The sequence below is a fragment of the Coptis chinensis genome, chromosome 5, assembly GCF_015680905.1.
Source record: "Coptis chinensis isolate HL-2020 chromosome 5, ASM1568090v1, whole genome shotgun sequence".
Lineage (NCBI taxonomy): Eukaryota > Viridiplantae > Streptophyta > Magnoliopsida > Ranunculales > Ranunculaceae > Coptis > Coptis chinensis.
The window spans coordinates 79,705,087-79,731,007 of NC_141460.1; the positions used below are offsets into that span (position 1 = coordinate 79,705,087).

The 25,921-nt window shown below is 41.1% G+C and overlaps 2 protein-coding genes across 2 annotated transcripts; both read right to left on the reverse strand.

The window, feature by feature from the left end:
- Positions 1 to 10,523: 10,523 nt before the first annotated feature.
- On the reverse strand, positions 10,524 to 14,133 carry LOC147499141 (zinc finger protein WIP3-like). Its single transcript, XM_086560933.1, has 2 exons — positions 13,477 to 14,133; positions 10,524 to 11,406 (listed from the first exon to the last, which is right to left on the reverse strand). Exons 1-2 carry the CDS (start codon positions 14,026 to 14,028, stop codon positions 11,119 to 11,121), a joined length of 840 nt encoding a protein of 279 aa, XP_086417059.1. The 5' UTR covers positions 14,029 to 14,133; the 3' UTR covers positions 10,524 to 11,118.
- A 1,795-nt stretch (positions 14,134 to 15,928) lies between these two features.
- LOC147499142 (uncharacterized) lies at positions 15,929 to 25,336 on the reverse strand. Its single transcript, XM_086563426.1, has 8 exons — positions 25,234 to 25,336; positions 24,077 to 24,299; positions 20,400 to 20,464; positions 18,918 to 19,687; positions 18,582 to 18,779; positions 18,075 to 18,389; positions 16,613 to 16,845; positions 15,929 to 16,397 (listed from the first exon to the last, which is right to left on the reverse strand). The coding sequence occupies exons 1-8, from the start codon at positions 25,334 to 25,336 to the stop codon at positions 15,929 to 15,931; spliced, it is 2,376 nt and encodes a 791-aa protein (XP_086419552.1).
- Between the last annotated feature and the right edge of the window lie 585 nt (positions 25,337 to 25,921).

The window sequence follows — 25,921 nt, forward strand, 5'->3', positions numbered from 1 at the left end:
TATTCACAATTACTCTACTAGCATCTCACAGATAACGTAATGCAGTGTTTATACATTTATGTCTCCAAAACTATTGCATTCAATATATATATCCCAACATATTATATAATGTCACAATATCAACGTCAAATCTTAATTAGATAATGACAACCAAATTTATACAAGCTTCCATAGCATTTTAGCATTTGATTTGTCCATACAATTTACAACATACAACGTAGCACAATTAAACAGTCAAAAGCCCACCATCAAAGCCCAATACTCAAGTCCATAAATCTAAGTCCGTATATAATTTAATACTCGTAACAACATATATATCAAATTCTTATTATCAGAATTCTCCTCTAGTTACGTGTCAATATTATATTGCACTACACACTACTCACGTCAAATCTTAATTAGATAATGACCAACCAAGTTATACAATTTTTGACAATATTTTATTACTATATTTGTCCATATAATCAAATGTGTGAAAAACTGGAAAAAGTCAACATTTCATAGTTAATGGTCAAAGGTCAAAGTCAACAGTCAACGGTCAAAGTCAACACGTCATTGTCAAAGTCAAACTGTCATTTCCATGTTCGACAGGTTCAGGGTCATAGCCATGGTTCATGGCTAAAGGCAATGTGCATGGCTCACGGGCTCATGACCAAGGTAATGGTTCGGACCCAACTGGCCAAGCCCAAACCTTAGAACCCGAAAGTCTAAAACCAACTTATTTATTCTACGACCCAATTGGGATCTATATTAAGTCCTATGGGTGGCCCCAAACAATATTAGAACCGGCCCCAAAACGGTTAAGTGGTTCGGTCCAAAAATTGAACTCAAACCGACCCAATCAAAACAAAACCGATGTGGTCCTACCCCGAAGGAAACTAACTAGTTTTGGACCAAAGAAAACAAATAAAAGGTTGGCCCAAACAACTAACACAAACCGCCCAAACAAAACTACCAAGGCCCAAAAACTGAACTCGCCCAAGCCCAAGAGATGAAATAAAGGTCATCTCTTCTCCAACAGCCACCACCAAAACCGGCCACCCAAAAATCGGCCACTACCCCTCACTTCATCAAACCGATTTTACTCCTTATCAAAAACCAAACACCTTTAATAAAACCAAAAACCCCCAAATCATTCAATCCCTATCTCCTTCAAAACTAGATCTAAAACCCATCGACCTCCATTAACGCCTCCTCTCCGAAGCTTTGGCGCCCGCGATTCGACAAATTCCCACACACTACAATCACTATACCCTAGTCTAGGTAAAAGCCCCACACTCCAATCATACTCAAAAACAGCCCAACCACCGGTGCCATTAACGCACCTCCGGAGCTTCAGTAGCACCATTAACAGCCCACACACACCCCCTTCACTACCCCATCACCAACAACCCTTACCAGTACACAACCCAAAACCCACCAACCAACAACAAAGTTTTCTTAAATAAAACTGGCGAGTTCTTGTCGGCCGCCATTAACGATTTCTTCGAGCTTTCCCTTTCCAGCACCCATTCCATTGACAATAACCAAACTTCAATACTACACTCCCGACATAAATCAACAAATACTAAGCCACAGTAAAGAAAAAGTGCAACAGATAAACAGAGAAACAGGACGATTTCAATAAGTTGGACTTTAACTCCCTTAACGGGCATAAAGGTTCGTCAGCCAATTCCGAGTTTCAACAGATTTTAATCAGTTTTAATAACGACAGTTTTACCAATGACAGGACGAATATTAATAACATAATAATTAACATATTTTGTGAAATAGAAAACTAATCTACTCACCTATATTAAAACCCGACGAATCCCTCCTAGTCCAAGCCGTCGCGCTCCAACGCTCGAGCAAACAAGTTTCTAGCTCTACCTCCATTTTCATTATTTTTTATTATCTTAAAAACCCTATTCTCTATAACAATGTATTTATATACTTGGGTTCGAAACCCAAGCCCAACACAGACTCGGGCCCAAAAACCAGGCCCACGTATCACAAATCCAATCCAGCGAATTTTTAAATAAATAAATAATTAATAAATTAATAAATAAATACGTATTTTAAATACGGGCGTTACAGTACGAGTGTGCGTGCTGTGCGTAAGTCATCGAGGCGTACTCCTTCGACTAGTGCTGCTCCTGCGGACAAACATGTCGTGATTGCTCCTTAGTGGTGATTCTTCTTCTAGTCTGTGGTAAGTGTGATTTTTGGTTTTTGATGGTCTTGTTGGTTGTGTCCCGCTCCTTAGTGAGCTAATCAATAGAGCTGTGTTTCAGGCTTGCCTGAGCAGTTCACCTTTTATTGATGTAGAGCACTGGCTTCTGTGGAAGTGACAGTTTGCTTAATGTGATTGTGAATGTTTCCAGGAACCGATCTGGATTTTCTGGGTAATCCCAGCAGATCGGTGTATTTGTGAACTGGTGTCCTGGCGTTGTTCGGGCAGTTTGAGTAAGATTTTTATTGTGAATGTATGGCTTTTCATTACTGTTTGTAGCTGCCGTTTTGATTGTTAAACTCCTGATGAGTTATCCTGAGATTTAGCTTTATAGAAGCGTTGTACTCGTGGGTGTTTGCTTACTGATAATGTTCTTGCTAGGTCGGTCGTAGGGACACAGGTCCTCGACTTACTAGATTTGGAGGGGCTAAGCAGTCCGTTTAGCTCCGGAGAACGAGTTAGCCGTGTAGAACGTTTTAGCTTATGAAAAGCGTATAATGCTGACGCTTAGAAGTCTAGGTTCTGCCTCTGGTGAGACTCGGAGAGGTGATGGTGCTAGTAAGCCCAATGGAGCGTGTTTGCTCGTTGAGAGCATGTTAGCTTAGTAGATCGAACTGCTCACGGAGAGCGTTCTTGCTAAGTCGGTCCTAGAGGTATAGGTCCTCGACCAGCGAGACTCGGAGAGGCGATGGTGCTAGTAAGCTCAATGGAGCGTGTTTGCTCGTTGAGAGCTTAGTAGATCGTACTGCTCATGGAGAGCGTTCTCGCTAGGTTGATCCTAGAGGTATAGGTCCTCGACCAGCGAGACTCGGAGAGGCGATGGTGCTAGTAAGCTCAATGGAGCGTGTTTGCTCGTTAAGAGCTTGTTAGCTTGGTAGATCGAACTGCTCACGGAGAGCGTTCTCGCTAGGTCGATCCTAGAGGTATAGGTCCTCGACCAGCGAGACTCGGAGAGGCGATGGTGCTAGTAAGCTCAATGGAGCGTGTTTGCTCGTTGAGAGCTTGTTAGCTTAGTAGATCGTACTGCTCATGGAGAGCGTTCTCGCTAGGTCGATCCTAGAGGTATAGGTCCTCGACTAGCGAGACTCGGAGAGGCTAAGGAGCCTGTTAGCTCCAGAGAGCGTGTTGCCCGCATAGAACGTTTTAGCTTATGAAAAGCGTATAGTTCGCGGTGGAGAGTGTTTGATCTGTCCGAGACTGCTGGAGGTGTCTGTGTGCTGGTGAGCTCATTGCAAGTACGGTAATGTGTTGAAGATGTGTGATCGTAACAATTTTAGAAGATCGGGCATAAACTTATATATGTATAATAAAGTGATAACAAGGAATGTACACATAATAAACTTTACTGATAAAACTTTTTTAACAAATGAGTGTTCCAAGGTCCAGGTAATGGTTTCCCCTCCTGAGTCTTGATCCAATATGCTCCATTGCCGACGACTCGGTCCACTATGTATGGTCCTTCCCATGTTGGTGCGAGCTTGGAGTCGTCTTGAGTTTTCTTCAGAATCAGATAGCCTGGGTGGAAAGATCGAGGATGAACTCTCCTATTGTAAGATTTCTTTAAATTTTGATGGTAAGAGGCGACTCTGATCACCGCAAGGTCGCGTCTCTCTTCGAGCAGGTCAACCTCCCGAGCCAAGACAGTGTCATTGTGACCTAACTCGACCAGCTCAGAACGAGTTGTCGTGACTGTCAGCTCGGTGGGGATAACATCTTCGGTTCCATAGCATAAAGAGAATGGTGACTCACCAGTGCTGGAGCGAGTTGTAGTGCGATGAGCCCATAGAAAGTTCTCCAGCTGGTTTGGCCATTGGCTTTTGTTCTTTTCGATCTTCTTCTTCAGGTTCTCTAATATTGCTTTATTACTGGCTTCTGCCTGACCATTGCTTTGAGCGTACTGGGGAGTGGAGAAAGCGTGTATGATCTTCCACTTGGCGAGGAATTCTTTGACCGTTCTGCCTTTGAACTGGGATCCATTGTCCATCACTAGGGCGTGTGGCAACCCAAATCTAGTGATAATGTGAGTCCAAATGAAATTCCTGACATGTGACTCCTTGACGTGTGCCAAAGGAATTGCTTCGACCCACTTTGTGAAATAATCAGTTGCAACTAAAATGAAGCGAAAACCTGTGCTCTTTTGGGGGATGAATGGTCCCATGATATCCATGCCCCACATGTGGAACGGCCAAAGACTCGCAATGCTGATCAACTCGCGAGCTGGTTGAATGATGTTATGGCCGAACGTCTAACATTTGATACACTTGAGGACATACCCTTTGGCATCAATTTGCATTCGAGGCCAAAAATACCCTTGGGAGATCGTCTTGTGAGCCAAAGAGCGACCTCCAGCATGGTTTCCACATTCTCCCTCATGAATTTCTGCTAAAATCAACTGACCTTGCTCTGGGCTTATGCATCTCAAATGAGGTCCTCCAGTGGATTTCCTGAATAACTTTTGATTGACTAAGCAATATCGGCGTGACTGATATGGAATTTGTCTGGCTTTTGCACGCTACTTCTGGGAGTGTACCATGCTGGATATACTCGATGAGGGGCTGCATCCATGTCTGACTCATCTGTATATCGGTGAGTGGACACAGGTCGCTGACTTCTAGAACGTGCTCCACTTGGTAAGCAAGTCGGTCCACCACTTCGATGAGTAGCTGCCTAGGGGCACAGCTCGGTGTTTGAGTAGCTAGGTAGGCTAAGCTATCCGCGTGACGATTTTCCTCCCGCAAGAAGTGGTGTATAGTGGCTTTCTTAAAAGAAGGGAGTAACTGATAAACAACTTGAAGGTATTTAGAAAGGTTACCTTCATGGGTAGTATACTCTTTAGCAATCTGACGAACAACCAGTTGCGAGTCACTATAGATCTGAAGCTCTTGTATGCCAATCTGTAGCGCCATTCGAAGCCCCATGATTAGCGCTTCGTACTCTGCCTCGTTATTGGATGTTGCGAAGTCTATGTGCACTGATTTCTCTACCATAGCTCCATCTGGGGATACTAAGACGACTCCAATTCCGCTTCCTCCGAGGTTGCTTGAACCATCTACTAAGAGAGACCAACTGGTCTTGGTTTTCTCTTTTGGAAAAGCGATCTCCGGTTACGGCTTCGGGTGTCATCGCCCATCGAAAATCTCATGAGGAAGTCGGCGACGACACGCCCTTCCGTCGCGGGGAGCGAACTCTAAGTGGTGCTCTCCGAGTTCTTCAGCCCATACGGCCATGCGAATTGTCTTGTTTTCCTTGTGAAGGATTTTCCTCAACGGGAGGTCGGTGAGGACTTTGATTGGATGCGCTTGAAAGTAGGGCCTAAACTTGCGCGCGAAATGTAGTAGTGCAAGTACTGTTCGCTCAATATATGAATAATTCTTTTCGGTTGAGGTAAGCGTCTTACTTGTAAAGTAGATAGGCTTCTCTGAATTATTCGCTTCTTTGAAGAGCACCGAACTGATTGCGAAGTCTGATACTGCTAGGTACAGCCCCAGTGTTTCACCGTCCGTTGGTTTTGCCAAGACGGGGGGTGTTGTCAGATATTCCTTGAGTGTGGAGAACGCTTGGTGGCACTGATCGTTCCATGAGAACTGCTCACCTTTTTTAAGAAGTTGCAAGAACGGTCTGCATTTGTCTGATGCTCTGGAGATGAATCGATTCAGTGCTGCAACCATTCCTGACAGCTTCTGTATTTGCTTCTTCATTTGTGGATCGGGCATTTCCAAGAATGCTCTGATTTGGTCTGGATTGGCTTCGATCCCTCTTTGCAACACTTGGTACCCAAGGAACTTTCCGGAGGACGCTCCGAAGAGGCACTTCTCTGGATTTAGCTTCATCTTGGTTTGGCGTAATTTGGAGAACGCGCGTTCGAGGTGAGTGAGGTGGTCTTCTGCTTTCTTGCTTTTGACCACCATATCGTCGATATAAACTTCCATGGTGTCCCCCAACATGTCTTGGAACATGTCAGTGACAAGACGTTGATACGTTGCTCCAGCGTTCTTCAGTCCGAATGGGAGAACGTTGTAACAAAAAATCCCTTGCTCTGTGATGAAGGATGTTTTCTCTTGATCTTCTTCGGCGAGTGGTATTTGGTTGTACCCACTATATGCATCCATGAAGGAGAGGAGCTCGTGGCCGCATGTCTGGTCAACAAGTTGGTCGATCCTTGGTAAAGGAAAGCTGTCTTTGGGTGTCTCTTGGTTGACATTGGTGAAATCTACACAGAGGCGAACTGTGCCATTCTTTTTTGGAATGGCCACTATGTTAGCGACCCAATCTGGGTAATCGACCTTGCGGATGAAACCGACTTGCCTGAGCTTGTCGACCTCATCGTTGATTGCTTTTTGAAAGCGTAAAGATAACCGCCTAGGTCGCTATCGAACTGGTCGGGCATGAGGGTTGACATTTAATTTATGACATGCAACAGTAGGGGTCAATACCCGGCACATCGATATACGACCAAACGAATACATCTTTATTCATTGATAAAAAGTTTACAAGCTGGGCTTTGAGTGTGGGGTCTAGGTTAGCGCCTACATAGACGAACTTAGGGTCGTCTTCTGTTCCTAAGTTCACTTTCTACCTTTCTTCAGCTGGTACTGCGGCTTGTGCTGGTGGAGCGTTCTCTGGGGGGATACGCTCTGCGGATGCTGGGCCTGTCTGATTAGTGATGGGAGTAGCTGTGGCAACTGGAGCGTCTTCTGTAGTTATGACAATAGGGTCTGGAGCGATTTCTGTGGTCAAGACGACAGAGGCTGGAGTGAGTTGCTGGAGCTGTTCTGTTTGTATAGGGTCGGGTGGGGCGATCTCCTGAGCGGAACAAGTGAGGTGCTGACCGTGGGAACATCCGTCTGGAGGCGGGCTCCTGGATAACATGCTGACTTAGCGGATGTTGGGGTCAGGCCAGATGAAGGGATCTTCTTGCTGGAGCCCCCAGCGTGCTGTTTTGGAGCGTTAGCTCGGACCTCAGCCACCAGGTCTTTGGCCATTGTATAACTAGTGGGCTCATATCTGGTGCTGGTTGGGGGGTCAGTGGTCTTATTTGCTGAGAGAATTTGATTGCACTGATAGGCTTCGAGCTGGTTACTTCGGAGCTCCATCATGCCCCTGGGGCCTGGAAAACGGATAACTTGATGTAGTGTTGACGGTACTGCCTGCATTTGGTGGATCCAACGTCGTCCTAGAATGGCGTTGTAGGACAACTTGGTATTGAGGACGCTAAAACGCGTGTTGAAGCTAACTTTATCCTCTCGTGATCCTATTGAAACTGGAAGAATGATGTCGCCCATTGGGTCGGCCCTAGAGCCGTTAAAACCGTACAGGGGAGCAATCGGGTCTATGAAGACTGACTTGGGTAGGTTCATCTCTTGAATTGTGTGGTAGAACAGAATATCGCAAGAACTACCAAGGTCTATCAGGACGCGCTTAACTGTCCATTCACTGATCTTGACATGGACGACGAGCGCGTCGTTGTGGGGGAGGCAGACCTTGTTGAGATCGGCTTCGGCAAAAATGATATCCCCTGAGTTGTGAGAGGGGTGTCGTGGGGCGTGTGCTGCTTGGGCAGAGAAATGATAAACTTCATGTAGGGCGCCGACACGCCTTCGCTTCTCTCGGGCAGAAGTAACAGAATCATCTGGGAATGTGATCATATGGATGGTTCTGGCATTGTCTCGATCGGAAGAGTGCTGGCGATGGTCATGTCGTGAGCTAGCGATCTACAGGGCGTCCTCTACTGTGGGAGCGAGCTTGGACGCTTTGGCGTACATGGCGGGGTGGCGATCTGCTGCGCACTCGGCGAGCCATGAGTTTATGGCGTAAGTCGCCGTCGGCAATGTTGGTGTATTGTTTGATCTGTCCGGCTTCAATTAGGTCCTGGAGGTAGTGCTTTAGCCCCCAGCACGCATCTGTCTCGTGACATTTTGCTTTATGAAATGCGTAGTAAGGCTTGTCAGGTCGGTCTGCTGGCTGCCGTACGTCGGGTCGGAAATATGAAGCTCGTTTGATGTTCTCCAAGATGTGGCTGGGAGAGCGTGTCAAGACAGCGAACTCTCGGTTGTTGTCTTTCGCACGAGCTGGTTGTGGAGGTGGCGACCTGGGTCGCTTATTGGGCCGTGAATTGGTATTGGAGATTGCCGCGACCTCTATGTTGTCGGGTAGACCGTGAGTACCGCAACCCTTCCTGCTGCTTGATGTATTTGTCAACTCGGGCGTAAAGCTCGGACAAGGTTTCAGGACGTGATCTCATTAGGGATCTGGAGAGGTCGGTATTGTGCACACGACAGGCGTTGGAGAAAGCCAATGTGGCAAAAGATTCTTTAAGGCCAGCCTCCATGCATAGCAGTTCGGCTTTGAACCGACCTAGGAACTAGCGAATGGTTTCGTCTTCTCCAAAGGATAATTGGAAGAGTGAATCCAAATCTGCTTTCTTACATCTGTTGTGCACGTATTGGCTGGCAAACAAATCCGTGAGTTGTTTGAAGGTCTTGATCGAGTCTGACTCGAGGGAGAAGAACCAATCGAGTGCTCCATCTTTTAGACTGGCAGGGAATAGACGACAGTGTAGATGGTCATACTCCGGAGAGCTGTAGAGGGCCAAGCTTTGAATGTAGCGGGCTACATGCTGACCGGGGCATGCACTGCCATCGTACATCGGGAAAGGTGGCTGCACGAAATCTTGAGGAGAAGGCTTGTTGAGCACGTCAGGTGTGAACGGAGATGCTCTGTAAGTTTTGAGCATTTTCTAGACTATCTGAGTTGCGTCCTTGCGCACTGCACTCTGGTCGATCCTTTGCGACAGCTCGTTGAGTTGTTGATTAACTTCGTTGATGCCGTTCTTGACTACCGTGCCCGTTGGTGGTCGCTGTGCTTCTACTTGGGCTCGTAAGGCAGCATTCTCCTGCCTGAGCAAGGAGATGCTCTCATTCGTCATTCCTATTTGGTTTGCTAAAGTTTGGACTTGAGTTTCGAGGCTTGCCATGCTTCGTGGGCTTGAGATTATTGGTTTTTGGTTTGTGTTTTGTTAAGTGTGTCTCAAGGAATCGAGACCACAGACAACGCCAATGTAAAGGCGTGATTTTGGTCTTCCTTTACATATACTAGATGGAGGAGGGGAAATGGATTGGAATATTTGGTTGGGACCGAGTTCGTGTTGGATGCGAACTGCCTACGTATCTTGCTCTCGTGTGTGTGTGGAGAGTAGAATCAGGTCGGGCTTAGTTCATAAGAGGAGTATTTATAGGTCTTGAGAGTAGATCTCCATCTCCCACGTGTAAAGTGCAACACAAACGTGGGGTGGAGATCAAGGAATCGTGTGAGAACTTCCCTCATAGGTCTGCTGTGATGATGGGGGTGAGTAGACTGGACCAATAGCTTGCGGCAGTGGTCAGTAGCTGGCGGCAGTGACTGATGTCTGTACACCTTTGCTCATGATTGCTTCTGGAAGGTAGATTGATCTCCGCAATAGGATGATTTGCGTGTTGGTGCGAACTGCTGCGGAACGCTCTCTTATCTTGTGGGTGCGACCTGCTCTAGGTCGGTGTAGTATGTCCGCTCTACTGAACACGTGCTTGATATTCTTTGAAGGAGAATATCACTCCCTTACCGTATTCATGCTAGTATGTTATATGAACCATTGAGCTTACACGGCTTGGTTAAAAGCTCAAATAGTGGCTCGCTCGCTTACAGCACCGCTCCGACAAAACATGGTGGAAGATCTCTTACACTTTATTTGATTCCCCTTTTTTAAACAACCTTGATGGACTATGCCTTTCCTGCTGAGTACCCAAAAAGCCAAAATCTATCTCCATATGTCCCCCGAAATATCATGCCTACATACATATCCAGCCTAGATATCGCCGAGATATCTATCACCGAATATCCGATATATTTCGGTAAATTGGTACGATATCAATATTTCCGATATATATCCATTGAATATTGAATCCCTTTTTTTCCGATATATATTGGAATTTTCGATATGAAATTTTATATCGCCGATATAATCGATATTTCCGATATAATTGATATATATCGGTTGACTTTTTGACCATTTTTTAATATAAATCCGATATTTCCGATATATTTCCAATATTATATTTCCGATATATCTTATATTTCTTATATTTTAAATAGTTTGGACTAGTTACCAAAAAAATGGATATATCCGGAATATCCGATATATCTCGGTTTTTGGGTACACCGATATATTAACCGATATCGATATTTTGGGCCTTGGTACAGCCTACCAAATGGTGTGAAATTGTGAATAACTGGATATAATTGAAATCGCTCAAACACGTGATCATAAGACCATTACTACACAAACAACAATCGATCTGTTACTTAATAATTCATTAAGATTACCAATTACCAACTAGACATTGAAGTGGACAAATATTCTCCATGAGGATCGAGTGATTACAAACACGTACCTGAGCTTTTACAAACACTTCGACTTCAGATTATGCCACTTTACCTAAATCTTGCCACTGAAGCAAATTCAGCTACTTCAAGTCGTCAACACCCTCATTTTCAGAAAACACCCACTAATAAATAAAGACAACTATGTAGCTTTATTATCTTCTTATCGTATCATCTGTGCTCAGTATCAAACTGCTCTCTAGGTGTTTCCTGCAACAACACTTTCTTAGAGTATTTTGTTACTGAGCACAAGCTTAGATAAGCCTACTGCAATCATAGTACTTTCATATGGTGTTCATGTAAACTTAAATATTATAATATATTGGAGATTGATCACTTGGATCTTCTTGAGCCTGTTTCATCTTCGGACCCGTAATACATTCCTTTTCTTCTTCAAAACTTTGATGACAAGGGTGTGGAGTATGTCCATTTCCAAATGATCTTATGTGATCCTTGAGTGATCTCTTATGTTTGAAATCAGAACTACATGTTCAATACCACAGCTTGCCACAGTTCTTCTCATGCGTTCTCCAGTCTCCCTTTACCGCAAATAACTTGCCACACTTCCTACATGAAAATGGCTTAGCACCATGCTTTCTCTTGTAATGTGTTTGAAGAGTCCTAAAATCCTTCAATGGTTTTGCTCTAGGATGGTTGATGTTGTTCTTGCAACCATGAGCACAACAATAGCAAGGTAGCTTCAACATTGTTGTTGGTTGTGTTCCTTTAAGCGATTCAGGTCCTCTTCTATATTGTGATCCATGTCCCCACATATGCATCTGCAAATTATTGTCATTAGTGATTAAGTAAACAAAAAAAAAAGGTGGTTATATATGATATACATATGATTGTATAGTAGTGTTTAAATGTCTACTGTAAAGATCCAGATAGATATGTAATATAGTTCCAATAAGCAAAGTGACCTTAATTAATTGTAATCAATGGTAACTAATCCAGGAGTTCGTGTGCAGCTATTTGTTGTAGTCCAATAGTAGTATAGTACAGACATAACACTACATAAGGTTCCAAGACTAATCAAGTCATTAGTTATTTGCTCCAAGTATATATATGCTTATTAACTTGTTCGTGGGCAGCTTATATACGATACTATATAAGTTGTGAAACACACTATATAACATGTCCGTTAACGGACATCCCATATATTTAAAATAAAGCCTATATATATATATAGGCCTTCTCTTAAACAGATTATCCATTAACGGACATGGTTGTCTTGGACAGCTTATTTAGTGTCTTGAACAGTTTATATAGTGTCTTGAACAACTTTTTCATTTACGTTTATTACATGGTCGTGGGCAAAACACCAAATAAGTTGTTCAAGACACTAAATAAGATACGTCAAGACACTATAACATGTCTGTAAACGGATAATCCGTTTAAGAGAATTCCTATATATATATATATATATATATATATATATATATATATATATATATATATATATATATATATATATATATATATATACTTCGTTAAGTTTAAGCGAAAAAAGCAAAATTTATTCAAGAAGACATGATAATAAGCTTAAACTAGAGAACTTGTTGAAGAGGAGGAGACCGAACAAATTCCCTTTTCAACTTATTCTGTTGATAGGAGTGATATCTGGGACAATATGTCCGAAATACATCCTCTTCCCTCTAAGAGCTTGCAATTAAAATCTTACAGGTAGTAGGATTATTACCTTAATTTGGACATTGGATTCCCTTACAGGTTCTATGTACACGTATGGTTTCATAATACTTTTGGAACTTTGTAAAATTCTGTAGGCAGAAAATAACTCAACATGCACATGTTTGAAGGTATTCATAATTCATCAGAATGGTCATCCTTTCTATCAATATGATTGAAAGTTTGATTACATATAACAGATTGCATGTACCCCTGAATGTTCTCACTATCATTTTCTAGAACTATCTGAGAAGAGTTGTCTCATTCTTTTGTGGACCAACAAATTGAAAAGAAAGTAGTGATTTCTTGAAATGCCGTAGAAATCAACTATTCGGTCCTACATACTCTATAGATAGAATGAATCGGGAAAAGTATGAAGTGTCCACTTTGTTTTAGATGCTTACTATAGGTTGTTCATCTTCTGAAAAAGTTCGGTTCATAGTTTCTTCCTAGGTTCATAGTGTTTCCTTCAATGCTAATTGCAATGAAAACTTGTGTTCACTAATCAATTATTGCAAGGAAATAAGAGGAGCAGCAGTTGGCATCAAAATAAAAAGTACCACAATAAGTTGGAGTAGTTAGTCTTATATATCTTCCCTGCTGTTACTGTTACTACTGCTTTTACCCCTGTAATGAAATAAGTAATCATTAGTAGTGTTTTCTCCCAAACCCTATCTTTTTCCTATTTCTCCCAAACCATTTAATCAAATTAGATTTGTTTTAAGTACTCCCTCCATACCTTAAACAAATCAGTATTATTAGAAGGTGTATATGCAAATAGTCATACACATTAAAGCCAATATATCTTATATATATTGGTTTTCAATCCTCTATTTGAAAACTGACAAATAATAATTTCAAGAAATGTATGGAAGAGGTAATGAATATGAGACGTGTACACGTACTGATCAATCTCAAATAAACTTTAATGAATAAATTAAGAGAGAAAGAAAATTGAAATCCTTAGATCTGGCACCACTGCGGGCACCAGATCAGTTCAAGGTTTTTGTTAGTTATTACTGATAAAAGGTTGAATCAGTTATTTTATAGGCCACGGTGATGTTTTTTCGATCAGGTCATCATAACAATAACCAAGTAAAAAGCATGTAAATTGTGAGGGACACATAAAAAAAGAAATAATTAGAGACAGAATTACACACCTGCATGTTGTTGTACCTATTGAAGGTCTTGCTGCAGACTGAACAAGAAAATTGTGTTGGCCCATGAAGTATCTGTGCTGGTGTGGGGATCCAAAACCTACCTTCAGTGTTTAGAGAACAACCTTCAAAGCTCTTCTTGATAGTTTTCTCATCATCATTATAGTTCAAGGGTTTGGTCACGCCATCAAAACCTTCATTATTAGGTAATCCAATATGCAAGGTAACTGTGACCTTCTCTAGCTTCTCATCTCTGATCCCTGATGTCTCTTCTTCTGTCAGGACTTTCTCTTCTTTCAAAGGCTTAGTTTCAGTTAACCTGTTTAGAAGAGGTAAGCATTTGGTCTTCTTATCAAGAACGTGGTCATGATCTTCTTGACGATAAAAGAAAGGTAATTTTAAGACACTCTTGGTGCTTGTATCCTGAGTTTGTTGATTCCCTGAAGGAGAAGATGAAGAAATAGGGGTTGCCGTTGATGGCTTGAGCCATTCAGTAAAAGTTGGAGCTTGAAAGCAATAGTCCATGTTATTCACATGGTAATTCCTTATAACCATCTTCTTAAGAGCTTAAAATTTCCCTACTCATGGATTTATACAGGGCTCTTTATGTGTGAAAACTACAAAAAGACCTGCACTAGGTTCATTTGTGAAAGGTGGTATTGACCTATCATATCACTTTTACTTTCATTTCCTTTATATATTTCTTTTACTTTTGTCGATCGTTGAGAGCTGAGAGCGCTAGAGAGATTAGTGGTGGGGTAGTTATGCCGGAATGATACTCATTGATAACCAGAATAGTCTTAAACTATTTTTCCAGATACAGTTTTTTTTCATCATTCTATGTGAGGTCACATAAAAGCTCCTGTAATTCTAGAATGCTGAGATATCAAAGTACTTAATTATTTGTGGAATCATTTTCCCACAACAAATGTAATGAAGGGATATTGAATGTAAGGAAGTTGAGGACACAATTAACATTGCTATTTTCAATTCTTGTAATATAGAAAAGTCTTTTACTAATACTCTTTTTCTATGACAAATCGACCGTTGAGTCGGCAGCACAATACCTTGAAAAGTGTTGTACACACACATAAAAACTAAGAAAAACTTTTACACTAGCTCAGCTATGTAGCCAAAAGTTGGGATCTCTCTTTTTCCCTGGTGTTGATGTGGAATTCCACCTAATAGTAGTAGTAGTTATAGATTCTTAACTAAAGAAATATAGAGACTGAATACAACACCCCCACAGCTTGTTTTCAAACCAAAAAGGCTTAAAGTCAGTTAAAATCATATCTTCTTTGGCGGTTCTGTTTTGCCTTTTGAAAATTGTGTCTCACTTTGATTAAATTTACCATAGGTAGTTAGTTATCATACAGCATGTCAATTCATGAGTTACAATACTCTAGACTACAGTTACCAAAGACTCAACTACCCACTCATGTCTCTGTAACTCTTCTCCACTGCACTCATGAGACTTGGATTGTAAATTGACTTCCATCATCTTCGTCGTATAAAATTTTCGTATTTTTTTTCCAATCTTTTTTCTTCATCTTATATATTGACTTTAAAGATTGTTAAACGTACCGATTACTCTATCTTCTACCTTGATTCCTGGGCGTGCAAGTTCAAGTACCTTCTTTGGACTTTGAAGAGAGTTTGATGTCATGCATGGCTCATGAGAGCATCTTCGACCTGTAAACAGGGCGGTTCTGTTATTGTAAGTGGCCAAATAAGGTCGGGAAAAATCGATGCTACCAATCTTGTAAATGTCACCTATTTCAAAATATGTATATGTTGCGTCTAACGCGGAAGCGATTAACAACAAACTACCAACAAGATATTCAACAACTCTCCAAACAACAACCCAATCAACACAATATCAACAACAAGATGTAGAATTAAACAATCAATCAAAGAGACAAAGCACAAGATTTATAGTGGTTCGGTGCCAATGCGGCAGCCTATATCTACGGGAGAAGAAAGGGTTTATTGCTTGATTAATTTCTTAGGGTTCCGTTACAGAGATATATATAGACACAACACAAGTGCACAAAATTGTCAATATTCTAAGAATGGAGTCTTCCCTTTTATAGAAACACCAATATCGGTCGAACTTGTCATGAACCAACTGAGCGCGCACGCGCCTTCATCATGTGAAACTGAAGCGCGCACGCGCTGTCTCTTTTTCTCCCACACTCCCCCTCAAGTTGGTGTGAAGATATCCAGTGAGCCCAACTTGAAGAGTATATCATGAAACTTGGAAGCTGGAAGTCCCTTAGTAAAAATGTCTACAGACTGCACTTTTTCACGCACAAAATGACAGTCAACTTTAATATGCTTAGTTCTCTCATGGAACACCGGATTTGCAGCAATGTGCATAGCAACTTGACTATCACAGTAAAGTGTAGTTGGCATATGCAAACCAAAACACAAATCCTTTAGAAAAAGTGTGAAGTCATATGATTTCACTGGTGGTGGAAGTCATAGCCCTGTACTCAGCTTCAGCACTAGAACGAGCCACTACATTCTGTTTCTTACTCTTCCAAGTGACCAAATTACCTCTCACAAAGGTACAATAACAGGAAGTAGACAGCCGATCAACTAGCCATCCTGCCCAATCAACATATGTATAAGCAGTAATAGATGTATGCCCATTTTTCCGCATCCAAATACCTCTGCCTGGCGACCCTTTCAGATATTGCAGTATTCTAGAAACTGCATTCATATGTGGAGTCCTTGGAGCATGCATAAAACGACTAACCAAGCTTACTGCATAAGAAATATCTGGTCGGGTAATAGTTAAATATATTAGTTTACCAACTAATCGCTGATACTGACCAATGTCAGTAAGAAGATCTCTGGTGTGGTCCAACTTGGCTCCACTGTCAGTTGGAGAATCAGATGGTTTTACCCCAGCTTTCTTGCTTCACTCAAAAGATTCAACACATACTTTCTTTGATTAAGAAATATGCCTATTTTTGAATAAGCAATTTCGATCCCAAGAAAGTACTTCATAATACCCAGATCCTTGATGGCAAATTTCTTGTGCAGTAGATCCTTGAGCGCAGAGATTTCAATATGGTCATTACCTGTGATAACTATGTCATCAACATAAATAAGAACAACAACCAAGTCTGACTTGCTAGACTTAACAAATAAGGAAGGATCAGCATCACTCCGCTTAAAACCGGTCATAGCTAGAACAGAACTGAGCTTGGCATACCACGCTCGTGGAGATTGTTTAAGTCCATAGATAGCCTTTTTTAACTTGCATACTAATCCAACCTTAGTCTCCTTCGGATGTCCAGGTGGGATGCTCATATACACTTCTTCTTTCATATCACCGTGTAAGAATGCATTTTTAACATCCATCTGAAACAATTTCCAGTCTTGATTTACAGCTAGAGATACAATAACTCTAAACGTGTTCATCTTTACAACTGGTGAGTCTCCTTGTAGTCCTGACCATATGTTTGGGTGAATCCCCTTGCAACGAGTCGAGCTTTAGACCTCTCTAAGGAATCATCACTGTTGAACTTGTTTCTGAACACCCAACAACAATCAACTGTTTTTTTTTTCTGTAGGGTAGCATAACAATCTCCCAAGTTTTATTCTCATCTAGAGCACGAAGTTCTTCTTGCATCGCCTTTCTCCATACTGGACGAGAGTTAGCTTCTCTAAAGTTCTTGGGTTCTTGCACATCATCGACTATACTCAAGAAAGTGTGATGAGATGAAGTGATATTGGCATACGTTATATACTCCTGTAGCGGATATGAAACGTCATGCAAGGAATAAAAATTCATGTGAATCACTGGAGGATGCAGTTCTCTATCAGATTTATAGTAATCCTTGAGAGTTATAATGGAGGTCGTCTCTCTCATTCTGATTGTCGAAACGGAGGAGCTAGAAAGTCATGAGCTACCGCCTTTGTTAGCTCATTCTCGGGGGCCACCCAGCGCCATCGATTACTAGAAAGTCATGAGCACTAGAGTGGGCCCGCGCCTTTGTTAACTCATTCTAGGGCTAAAAGTCCATAAAGTAGAGCGCCATCTAAAGTCAATTTTTGGAAAAGTTGTCGAGAACAAAGCGCCAAGACGCCTATTTTCACTTTTAGTTGCTTTTAAAGAGGAAATGTGCCACTTTCTTTTAGTTTAGAACCTATAACTTCATTTTCTACTTTATCGACTCAATAACTTCTTGACGAACCGGCGTGCCCGCCTTTCTTTTAGTAGAACTATATCTTCACCAACTACTGGGATAGGAACTATATCTTCACCAACTGATGGGAGAGGTGCCAAATCTGCCAAACACTCCCCCTAGGACCGATTCCCAGATAGCTGGATTTTGAAAGAAGGCTTCAGATTCCATAAATCGGACATCACGAGAGACAACCAGTTTACTTGTTGCCGGATTGTAACATATGTAGCCTTTCTAAGTGGTAGAATAATCAACAAAAACACATCAAGTAGCCCAAGCATCGAATTTATCTTGATGAAGAGCTTGCTGATGCACATAACAAACACACCCAAAAACTAGCAGATGAGAGAGATCCAGCGGCCTAGATTTGAGCATTTCCAATGGGGATTTAAAACCAAGAACCCGACTGGGAAGACAATTAATCAAATAAGCAGCAGTTAAGATGCCATGAGACCAGTATTGCTTGGGAACATTCATGCCCAACATAAGAGCACGAGTGGCCTCCAAAAGGTGTCTGTTTTTTCTTTCAGCCACGCCATTTTGCTGAGGTGTGCCAACACAACTAGTTTGATGAATTATCCCTTGGCTACAAAGGTACTCAGGTAACAAACCTTTGCAAAACTCAGTGCTATTGTCAGATCTAAACATCTTGATTTTTCCAGCAAACTTATTAGTAACCATATTATGAAAATCCTTGAAAACATTCACAACCTCAGTCTTTGATTTCAACAAATATAACCATGTAGCACGAGATTTATCATCAATAAACAACACAAAATACTTATAGCCATCATAAGAATTAACGAGAGTAGATTCCCATAAATCAGAGTGAATTAACTCAAACAAATTATTAGACATAGAATGCGAGTTTGGAAAAGGTAAACGAGTTTGTTTAGAAAATTGACAAACATCACAAACATCATCAGAGTTTATAGAAACATGCGGAAACAAATTTGACAGGACATGACTCGATGGATGCCCAAATCTTTTATGCAAAATGCGACTCTCAAGTGAACCACTAGCTTGACACGCCTTCTTATGCGACTTCAACAAATAGAGTCCATTAGAATAAATTCCTTCACCAATAGTCCTCTTCGACTTTTGATCCTGAAAGACGACAGAGTTAGAAGAAAAAATGACATCACAATTTAAAGAATTTGTAACTTTGCCAATAGATAGAAGTTGGACAGGGAAGGAAGGAACAACTAGAGCATCACTCTTGAAACTTTAATTAAAAAAATTCACTTGACCACTATCTAGAATAGAAACGGTGGAGCCATTGGCTATGGAAATATTATGTTTTTCAGTTTTGGACACAAAATTATGGACAGAGGCAGGACAATTAGCCATATGATCAGTTGCCCCCGAATAAATTATCCATGAGTTACTATTTTCTGGCATAGTAAAATAGGCATGTAAATTACCTGACACATGAGTTAAGACATACTGACCTTTGCTAGATGGCATGAACTTAGTGAGTTGTTGAAGAATATGACTCAACTGATGACTAATATCTGAGTTGGACATTGATGTCTTAGCTACTGCGGCATGCTCTTTCTTAGACAGTTCCTTTTTCCTTTTTAAGATGCGGATATAATTCCCAACAACGGCCTTTGGTGTGCCAGTTCTTTCCACAATGATCACAGTGAGACGGTTCCCTTTTTCCCTTACCTTTTTCAAATCCCTGTGACTTCTTAATTCGAAATCGTTTTCTGCAAGTAATACAGTAGATTCATAGATTGAGGACTTCACCTCGGAGTTTATGGTTTTCTTCCTTGTTTCCTCTCTCTGAATAGTTGCACAAACAGCAGCAAGTGATGAAAGAGTGATTTCCATTAGAATATTGCTTTCCAGATTTTCATATTCTGGTTTAAGACTACGAAATACTGTGAAGATTTTATCCTCTTCAGCCCGTTTCAAAAGAGTTTTAGCATCTGTGGCATGTGGACGATATATGTTCAACTCATCCCACAATTTCTTCAAATTCCCAAGGTGTTCTGTAAAATTCTTCTCACCTTGTTACAAAGCACCGATTGTGAGTTGAAGTTCAAAAATACGGGCATAATTGTTCTGGTTTCAGTATAAATCTTCAATTGAATCCCACATCTCCTTTGCAGAATCAGAGAAAGTGAAAATTTCAGCAATAGTTAACTCCATAGAATTGAGTAACCAAGATCGAACAAGCTGATCCTTAGAAACCCAATTCTCATATTCGGCATCATCAATGGCAGGACACACCTTTGCACCATTAATGAACCCTAATTTGCTCTTGCCACCCAGAGATAGCAAGACAGCCCTAGACCAAGGTATATAGTTTGTTCCATTTAAGAGAATTGATGACAGCTTCTAACGGGATTAGAATCAGTCTATGTTGTTACAGCAGACTTTGGGTTTGGTTTTGGATCTGACATAGTGTTTTGTGTTTATTTAGATTGATTTAAAGAAGAGATTAAGCGCTCCGCTCTGATACCATGTAGAATTAAATAACCAATCAAAGAGACAAAACACAAGATTTATAGTGGTTCGGTGCCAATACGGCAGCCTAACGTCCACGGGAGAAGAAAAGAGTTTATTGCTTGATTAATTTCTTAGGGTTCCATTACAGAGATATATATAGGCACAACACAAGTGCACAAAATCGACAATATTCTAAGAATGGAGTCTTCCTTTTTATAGAAACACCAATATCAGTCGAACTTGTCATGAACCGACTGAGCGCACACACACCTTCATCATGTGCAACTGAAGCGTGCACACGCTGTCTCTTTCTTCTCCCAAACAAGGCATATAGACTAAATAGAGAAGATAAAAGCATACTCATACAACACCAAGATATACGTAGTTAGGCAATGTGCCTACGTCCACCGGCGAGCTCAATGATATATTGGATGAACTAGATAAAGGATTACAAAGATGAGTTTTCTTTTTAACAACTTAGAATGATTCACTCAACACTCACAAAGAATGCTCTCTCTCAAATCTCTCTTTTGTTCTCTCAAAATCTCTCTCACTTAGCAAAAAGAATTCATAAGTCAAAACCCAAACTCTTCTATTTATAGTGTGTCGAAATTTCAGTGTAAAAAACACAATCTCGATTTACTGGCGAAATCTCGGAACCTGATGTGTGGAGGCTAGAGCGCGTGCGCGCCATGGGCAAGGCATATTGGAGCGCGCGCGCCCTCTACTTTTCCAACTTCTAGTACTATTGTTTCGTGAAAGCTGGAAAAAAAAAACTAACTTCTTTTTCACGGCATGGGGGTGTGCGCCCCTTGGGGCTGGCTATAATTGAGCGCATGCGTACCCTCTTCTTTGAATGAAAAACGAACAGTATTGAAAACAACATTCTACACCTCGGTAAGGTTTTAACACATAAAACCGAGCCGAATACAAGATCCACCAAGAGTCACTAGTCTTCAAACCACATTGCGAACTCGCCGTCAATCACCCCGAAGGGACATGCCACAAAGGGCTCTCATCCAAGGCCGAAAATATCGGTCGATTCATCAAAAAATCGCCGATATATATCATTTTTTCAGCAATCCGACTTCGAAAAATTTGAAATATCGGCTTCAAAAATTTAATATTTTTTAAACCGATATAAAAATATATATCTGCGATATATTCCGACATATTCGATATATATCGTTTGACTTGGTTGGACAGTTTGACTTTTGACCGATTTTGTTGACTATTGACCGATATATATCATTATATATTGGCGATATTTCTGATATATCCTGATTTTTTTATTTTTTTGAATATTATCACCAAAATAGGCAAAAATGATATATCGATCCGATTTTTCAATTTTTCCGATATATATCGTTTTTGGGAGGGTCCGACATATCTTCAAATCCCAAAACTTTTCGGCCTTGCTCTCATCAAACATGTAGGATTTGGAGTAAGTCCAAACAATGTTGGAACTTAACTCTGGTGGCAACCTTACTTAACATATCAGCAGGGTTGTCTTTGGTGCCCACTTTCTCAAGTGTGACATCACCATCCTCAACGACATCCCATACAAAGTGATAGCGGACATCAATATGCTTCGTCCGAGCATGATGAACTTGGTTCTTCGCCAAATGAATAGCATTCTGACTATCACAATACAAAGCAACCCTGTCTTGCTCAAAATCCATATCATTTAGAAGACTTCGAAGCCATAAGGCCTCTTTCACTACCTCTGCCACTGCCATATACTCTGCCTCTGTAGTAGATAGAGCCATTGTAGCCTATAGCATAGACCTCCAACTAACTGGTGCACCATGTATCATAAATACATAACTAGTAGTCAATCTGTGTCTGTCTAGATCACCTGCATAATCTGAGTCCACATAACCACTGACATGAGAGGTATCTCCACCATAAACTAATCCCACATCCAAAGTACTCTTCAAGTAGGGGTGGGAATTTGGCCCTAACGACCCTAACCCGGCCCTGACCAACCCGACCCTAAGCCCTATAAAGCCCTCACAACTAAAGCCCTCATAGAATTTAGGGCAGGGCCAACCCGACCCTAATGCCTTCTAAGGCAGGGTCAGGGCTAAGGTTCTGAAACATAGGCCCGACCCTAACCAAGCCCTAGTTATAATTTCACTATAAAATACACAACTAAAACTATCCAACTCCTTGTTACATATTTTCAATTAAAATAACACTGTCCTTTGTAATTTATCACTTACCGTATGGGTACTTCTAATAACTTGTCTTATATCATAAAAACTTGTAAACCTAATTGTTTATATCTCACAACTCACGTACACCTCACAACTCCCCGTCTAACCTAGTCGCCAAGAACAATAATGAGCATTGGGCACTAGCCTAATGAAAAATAGGTTGACGTCAGTAAAAACTCATTCCATACTCTTATTTGTCTTTGTGTTCTTCAATGTTAAATGTAATTTTGGTGAGATTTAAGTATAAGAAATAACGGATTTATGTCAGTGAAAGCTCATTCCAAAATGTGTCTTGTGCATTTTAACTGTAATTTTGAAATATAAATATGAGTATCTATGTACTTTAGTTTATTAGATTGTGGATATGCATTTTAAATTGTTGGACTTATCAAGAATTATTACTAGATTTGTTGTTATTCAAATTTCAAAGTGGTGAGACTTTGAGTTTGCAAATCTTTGAAATTTTTTTGTAATATAAATGAGTTTTAAAACTGATGTAATAAAAAGAATAAAATATATAGGCCCGGCCCGACCCGGCCTTAAACTGTTAAAGAGGGCTTAGGGTAGGGTCAGGGCTTGAAATTTAAACTTATGACCCGGCCCGACCCAACCCTATGGGGACTTTAGGGCGGGTGGCCCGGCCCTAATAACTGAAAGGCTTTAAATATTTAGGGCCGGGCTAGCCCGACCTGGCCCATTGCCCACCCCTATCTTCAAGTACCTCAATACCCATTTCACTACCTCCCAATGCTGCTTCCCAAGATTTGCCATATACCTACTAACCTACTCACAACACTCACAGCTTATGAAATGTCCTAATGTATGCACACCATAGCATATATCAAACTGCCCACTGCACTAGCATAAAGAACTTGAGTCATATGCTCTTGCTCCTCCACCGAGCTAGGAGAAAACCTAATTGAAAGCCTAAAATGCCCAGCTAAAGGAGTAGAAACCGACTTTGCATTCTCCAAACTGAATCTAGAAATCACTTTCTGAAGGTATTTCTTCTGAGATACAACTAGCATTCACTTCTTCCTATCTCGCTTTCAATCTCCATGCCCAATATCTTCTTGGTTCCACCCAAGTCTTTCATCTCAAACTCAGAGCTAAGTTGAGATTTCAACTTTTCTATCTCCACCATGCTTTTAGAAGCAATAAACATGTCATCCACATAAAGCAAGAGATAAACTAATTCAACACCACGAAGCCTACGAAAGTAAACACAACAATCATACTTACTTTGGGTATATTTCTACTTCATCATGAACGTGTCAAAGCGCTTGTACCATTGCCTCGGCGATTGCTTTAAACCATACAATGACCTATTAATTAAGCTTGCACACATGATCATCTTTCTCAGCAACAACAAAACCTTCCGAGTTGTCTCATATAGATCTCTTCCTCTAAGTTGTCATGCAAGAAAGTAGTTTCACATCAAATTGCTCCAACTCTAAGTCGAAGTGAGCTACCAAACTTAATAACACACGGATAGAAGTATGCTTGACCACCGGTGAGAAAACCTCATTATAATCAACTCCTTCCTTTTGTGAGAAACTCTTTGCTACTACTCTTGCTTTGAATCTAGTATTACCCGACTCAGGAAGGACCTCTTTCTTTCTGAACACCCATTTGCTACCGATAGCCCTCTTGCCCTTAGACAACAAAACCAGGTCCCATGTGTGATTCTTATCAAGAGATTCCATCTCTTCTTGCATAGCTACCAACCAATCGCTATAATGTGCATCTCTAACAGCTTCTTTGAAGCTATTTGGCTCATCACCTTCAATATTCAGTGCATATGCTACTAGATCCACCTGACCATAATGTTTCACCGGCTTATCGTGCCTATACTTGTGGGCTTCCTTAACTTGTCTCTTTAGCCTAGTGCTAGCCAACTCAAGTTGCGGATGCTCATGCTCTTCTTCCGGTTGTAGTATGGTTCTATGATCTTGACATCATCATGAACCAACCAATCATCTGCTGTATCAGACAACTCAAGCTCAATAGCCTGAGTTTCCATAGAGTCACCACTCTACCCAGCTTTCTCCGGTTTGCTAAAGTTTAGCACCGAAGTCTCGTCAAAGGTAACGTCTCTACTAACCAGGAACTTGTTGTCTTCAAGACACCACAATCTGTATCCCTTTACCCTATTTGTGAAGCCCAAGAATATTGCCTTCTTAGCTCTAGGATCAAGCTTGCTTTCCTCACATGGTAGTAAGTTGTAGATCCAAACACTCGCAAAATACTGTAATCAGCAGGTTTCCTTGACCACACCTCATAAGGTGTCTTGCAATCTATTGTCGAAACCGGTGACCTATTATACAAGTAACACACCATGGACACTACACCTGCCTAATACTCTTTGCCAAGAATAGCATTAGACAACAGACATCTGGCTATTTCAAGCAATGTTCTATTCATCCTCTCTGCCATCCCATTCTGTTGAGGCGTGCCCCTGACTATCCAATGTCTAGCAATACCATGTTAATTACCCACAAAACTCTTGGAAAGTACCATTAGTATACTTAATACCATTGTCAGACCGTAAAGTCTTCACCTTCCTTTCTGTGCGATTCTCAACCCTTGCCTTCCACTTCTTAAATATCTCAAATACTTCATCTTTTGTTTTTATCATATACACCCACACATAGCGAGTATGATCATTAATGAATGAGACATAATAACGGTTACCTCCTTTTGAAGCCACTCTAGAGGGTCCCCAAATATCCGTATGCACATAATCAAGGATGCCTGTTGTCGTGTGCTTACTTGAACTGAACTTGACTCTGCACTGTTTCCCATAGACATAATGCTCACAGAACCCCATATACTTGGCTTCTTCAAGTCCTTCAAGAACCCTCGCTTGCACAAATTAGACAAACCCCGTTCACTCATATTCCCTAAATGCATATGCCACATCTTAGTGCACTCAGAATCATCTCTACATGTACTAACTGCTACATTGCCAGTCACCGTACTACCCATCAAAGTATACAATGTTCCATGTCTTTGGCCTTTCATAACAACTAAAGAAACACTAACAATCTTTAGGACTCCACCTTCTAGCACAAACTTGTGGCCTTTGGAATCTAAGGTACCAAGAGAAATAAGATTCTTCTTTAGCTCAGGAACATGTCTCACATCATTTAGAGTCCTCGCAACACCATCATACATTTTGACCCGTATAGTTCCAATCCCAACCGTCTTACACGCATGGTTATTACCCATCAAAATAGAACCACCATCAATTCTCTCATAAGAAGTAAACCACTTTCTATTCGGGCACATATAGTAGGAACACCCGGAATCAATAATCCATCTTTTGGTCATATAGTCTTATGTGGACACACAGAAACTCACATTATCCCCTTCAGAGCCCGAAGCAAAACTTGCCACAACTTGAGCCTTACCCTTGTTCTTACCATCTTTCTTGTCACTTTTCTTCGGGTGAGGACAATTACTTGCGTAATGTCCATTTTCATTGTAATTGTAGCACTTCACATGTTTCAATGGCTTCTTTGACTTGGACCTAGACCTCTTATTATTTGTAGAGGCCTTTTCATGCCACCT

Bases quoted from the DNA above. Each gene is read 5' to 3' on its own strand.
- LOC147499142 (XM_086563426.1), bottom strand. From the start codon at position 25,336: ATGGGTAGTACGGTGACTGGCAATGTAGCAGTTAGTACATGTAGAGAT. The intron at 20,465-24,076 runs GTTGGTAGCTAT...TTCTCTATTTAG, and splicing joins GATGCACATTATAGCGATTG to TCTATATGCCTTGTTTGGGA. The intron at 19,688-20,399 runs GTGTGTGTGCGC...CTTTGTAACAAG, and splicing joins TTCAGTTGCACATGATGAAG to GTGAGAAGAATTTTACAGAA.
- LOC147499141 (XM_086560933.1), bottom strand. From the start codon at position 14,028: ATGGTTATAAGGAATTACCATGTGAATAACATGGACTATTGCTTTCAA. The intron at 11,407-13,476 runs GTGTGTAATTCT...AATAATTTGCAG, and splicing joins ATAGGTACAACAACATGCAG to ATGCATATGTGGGGACATGG.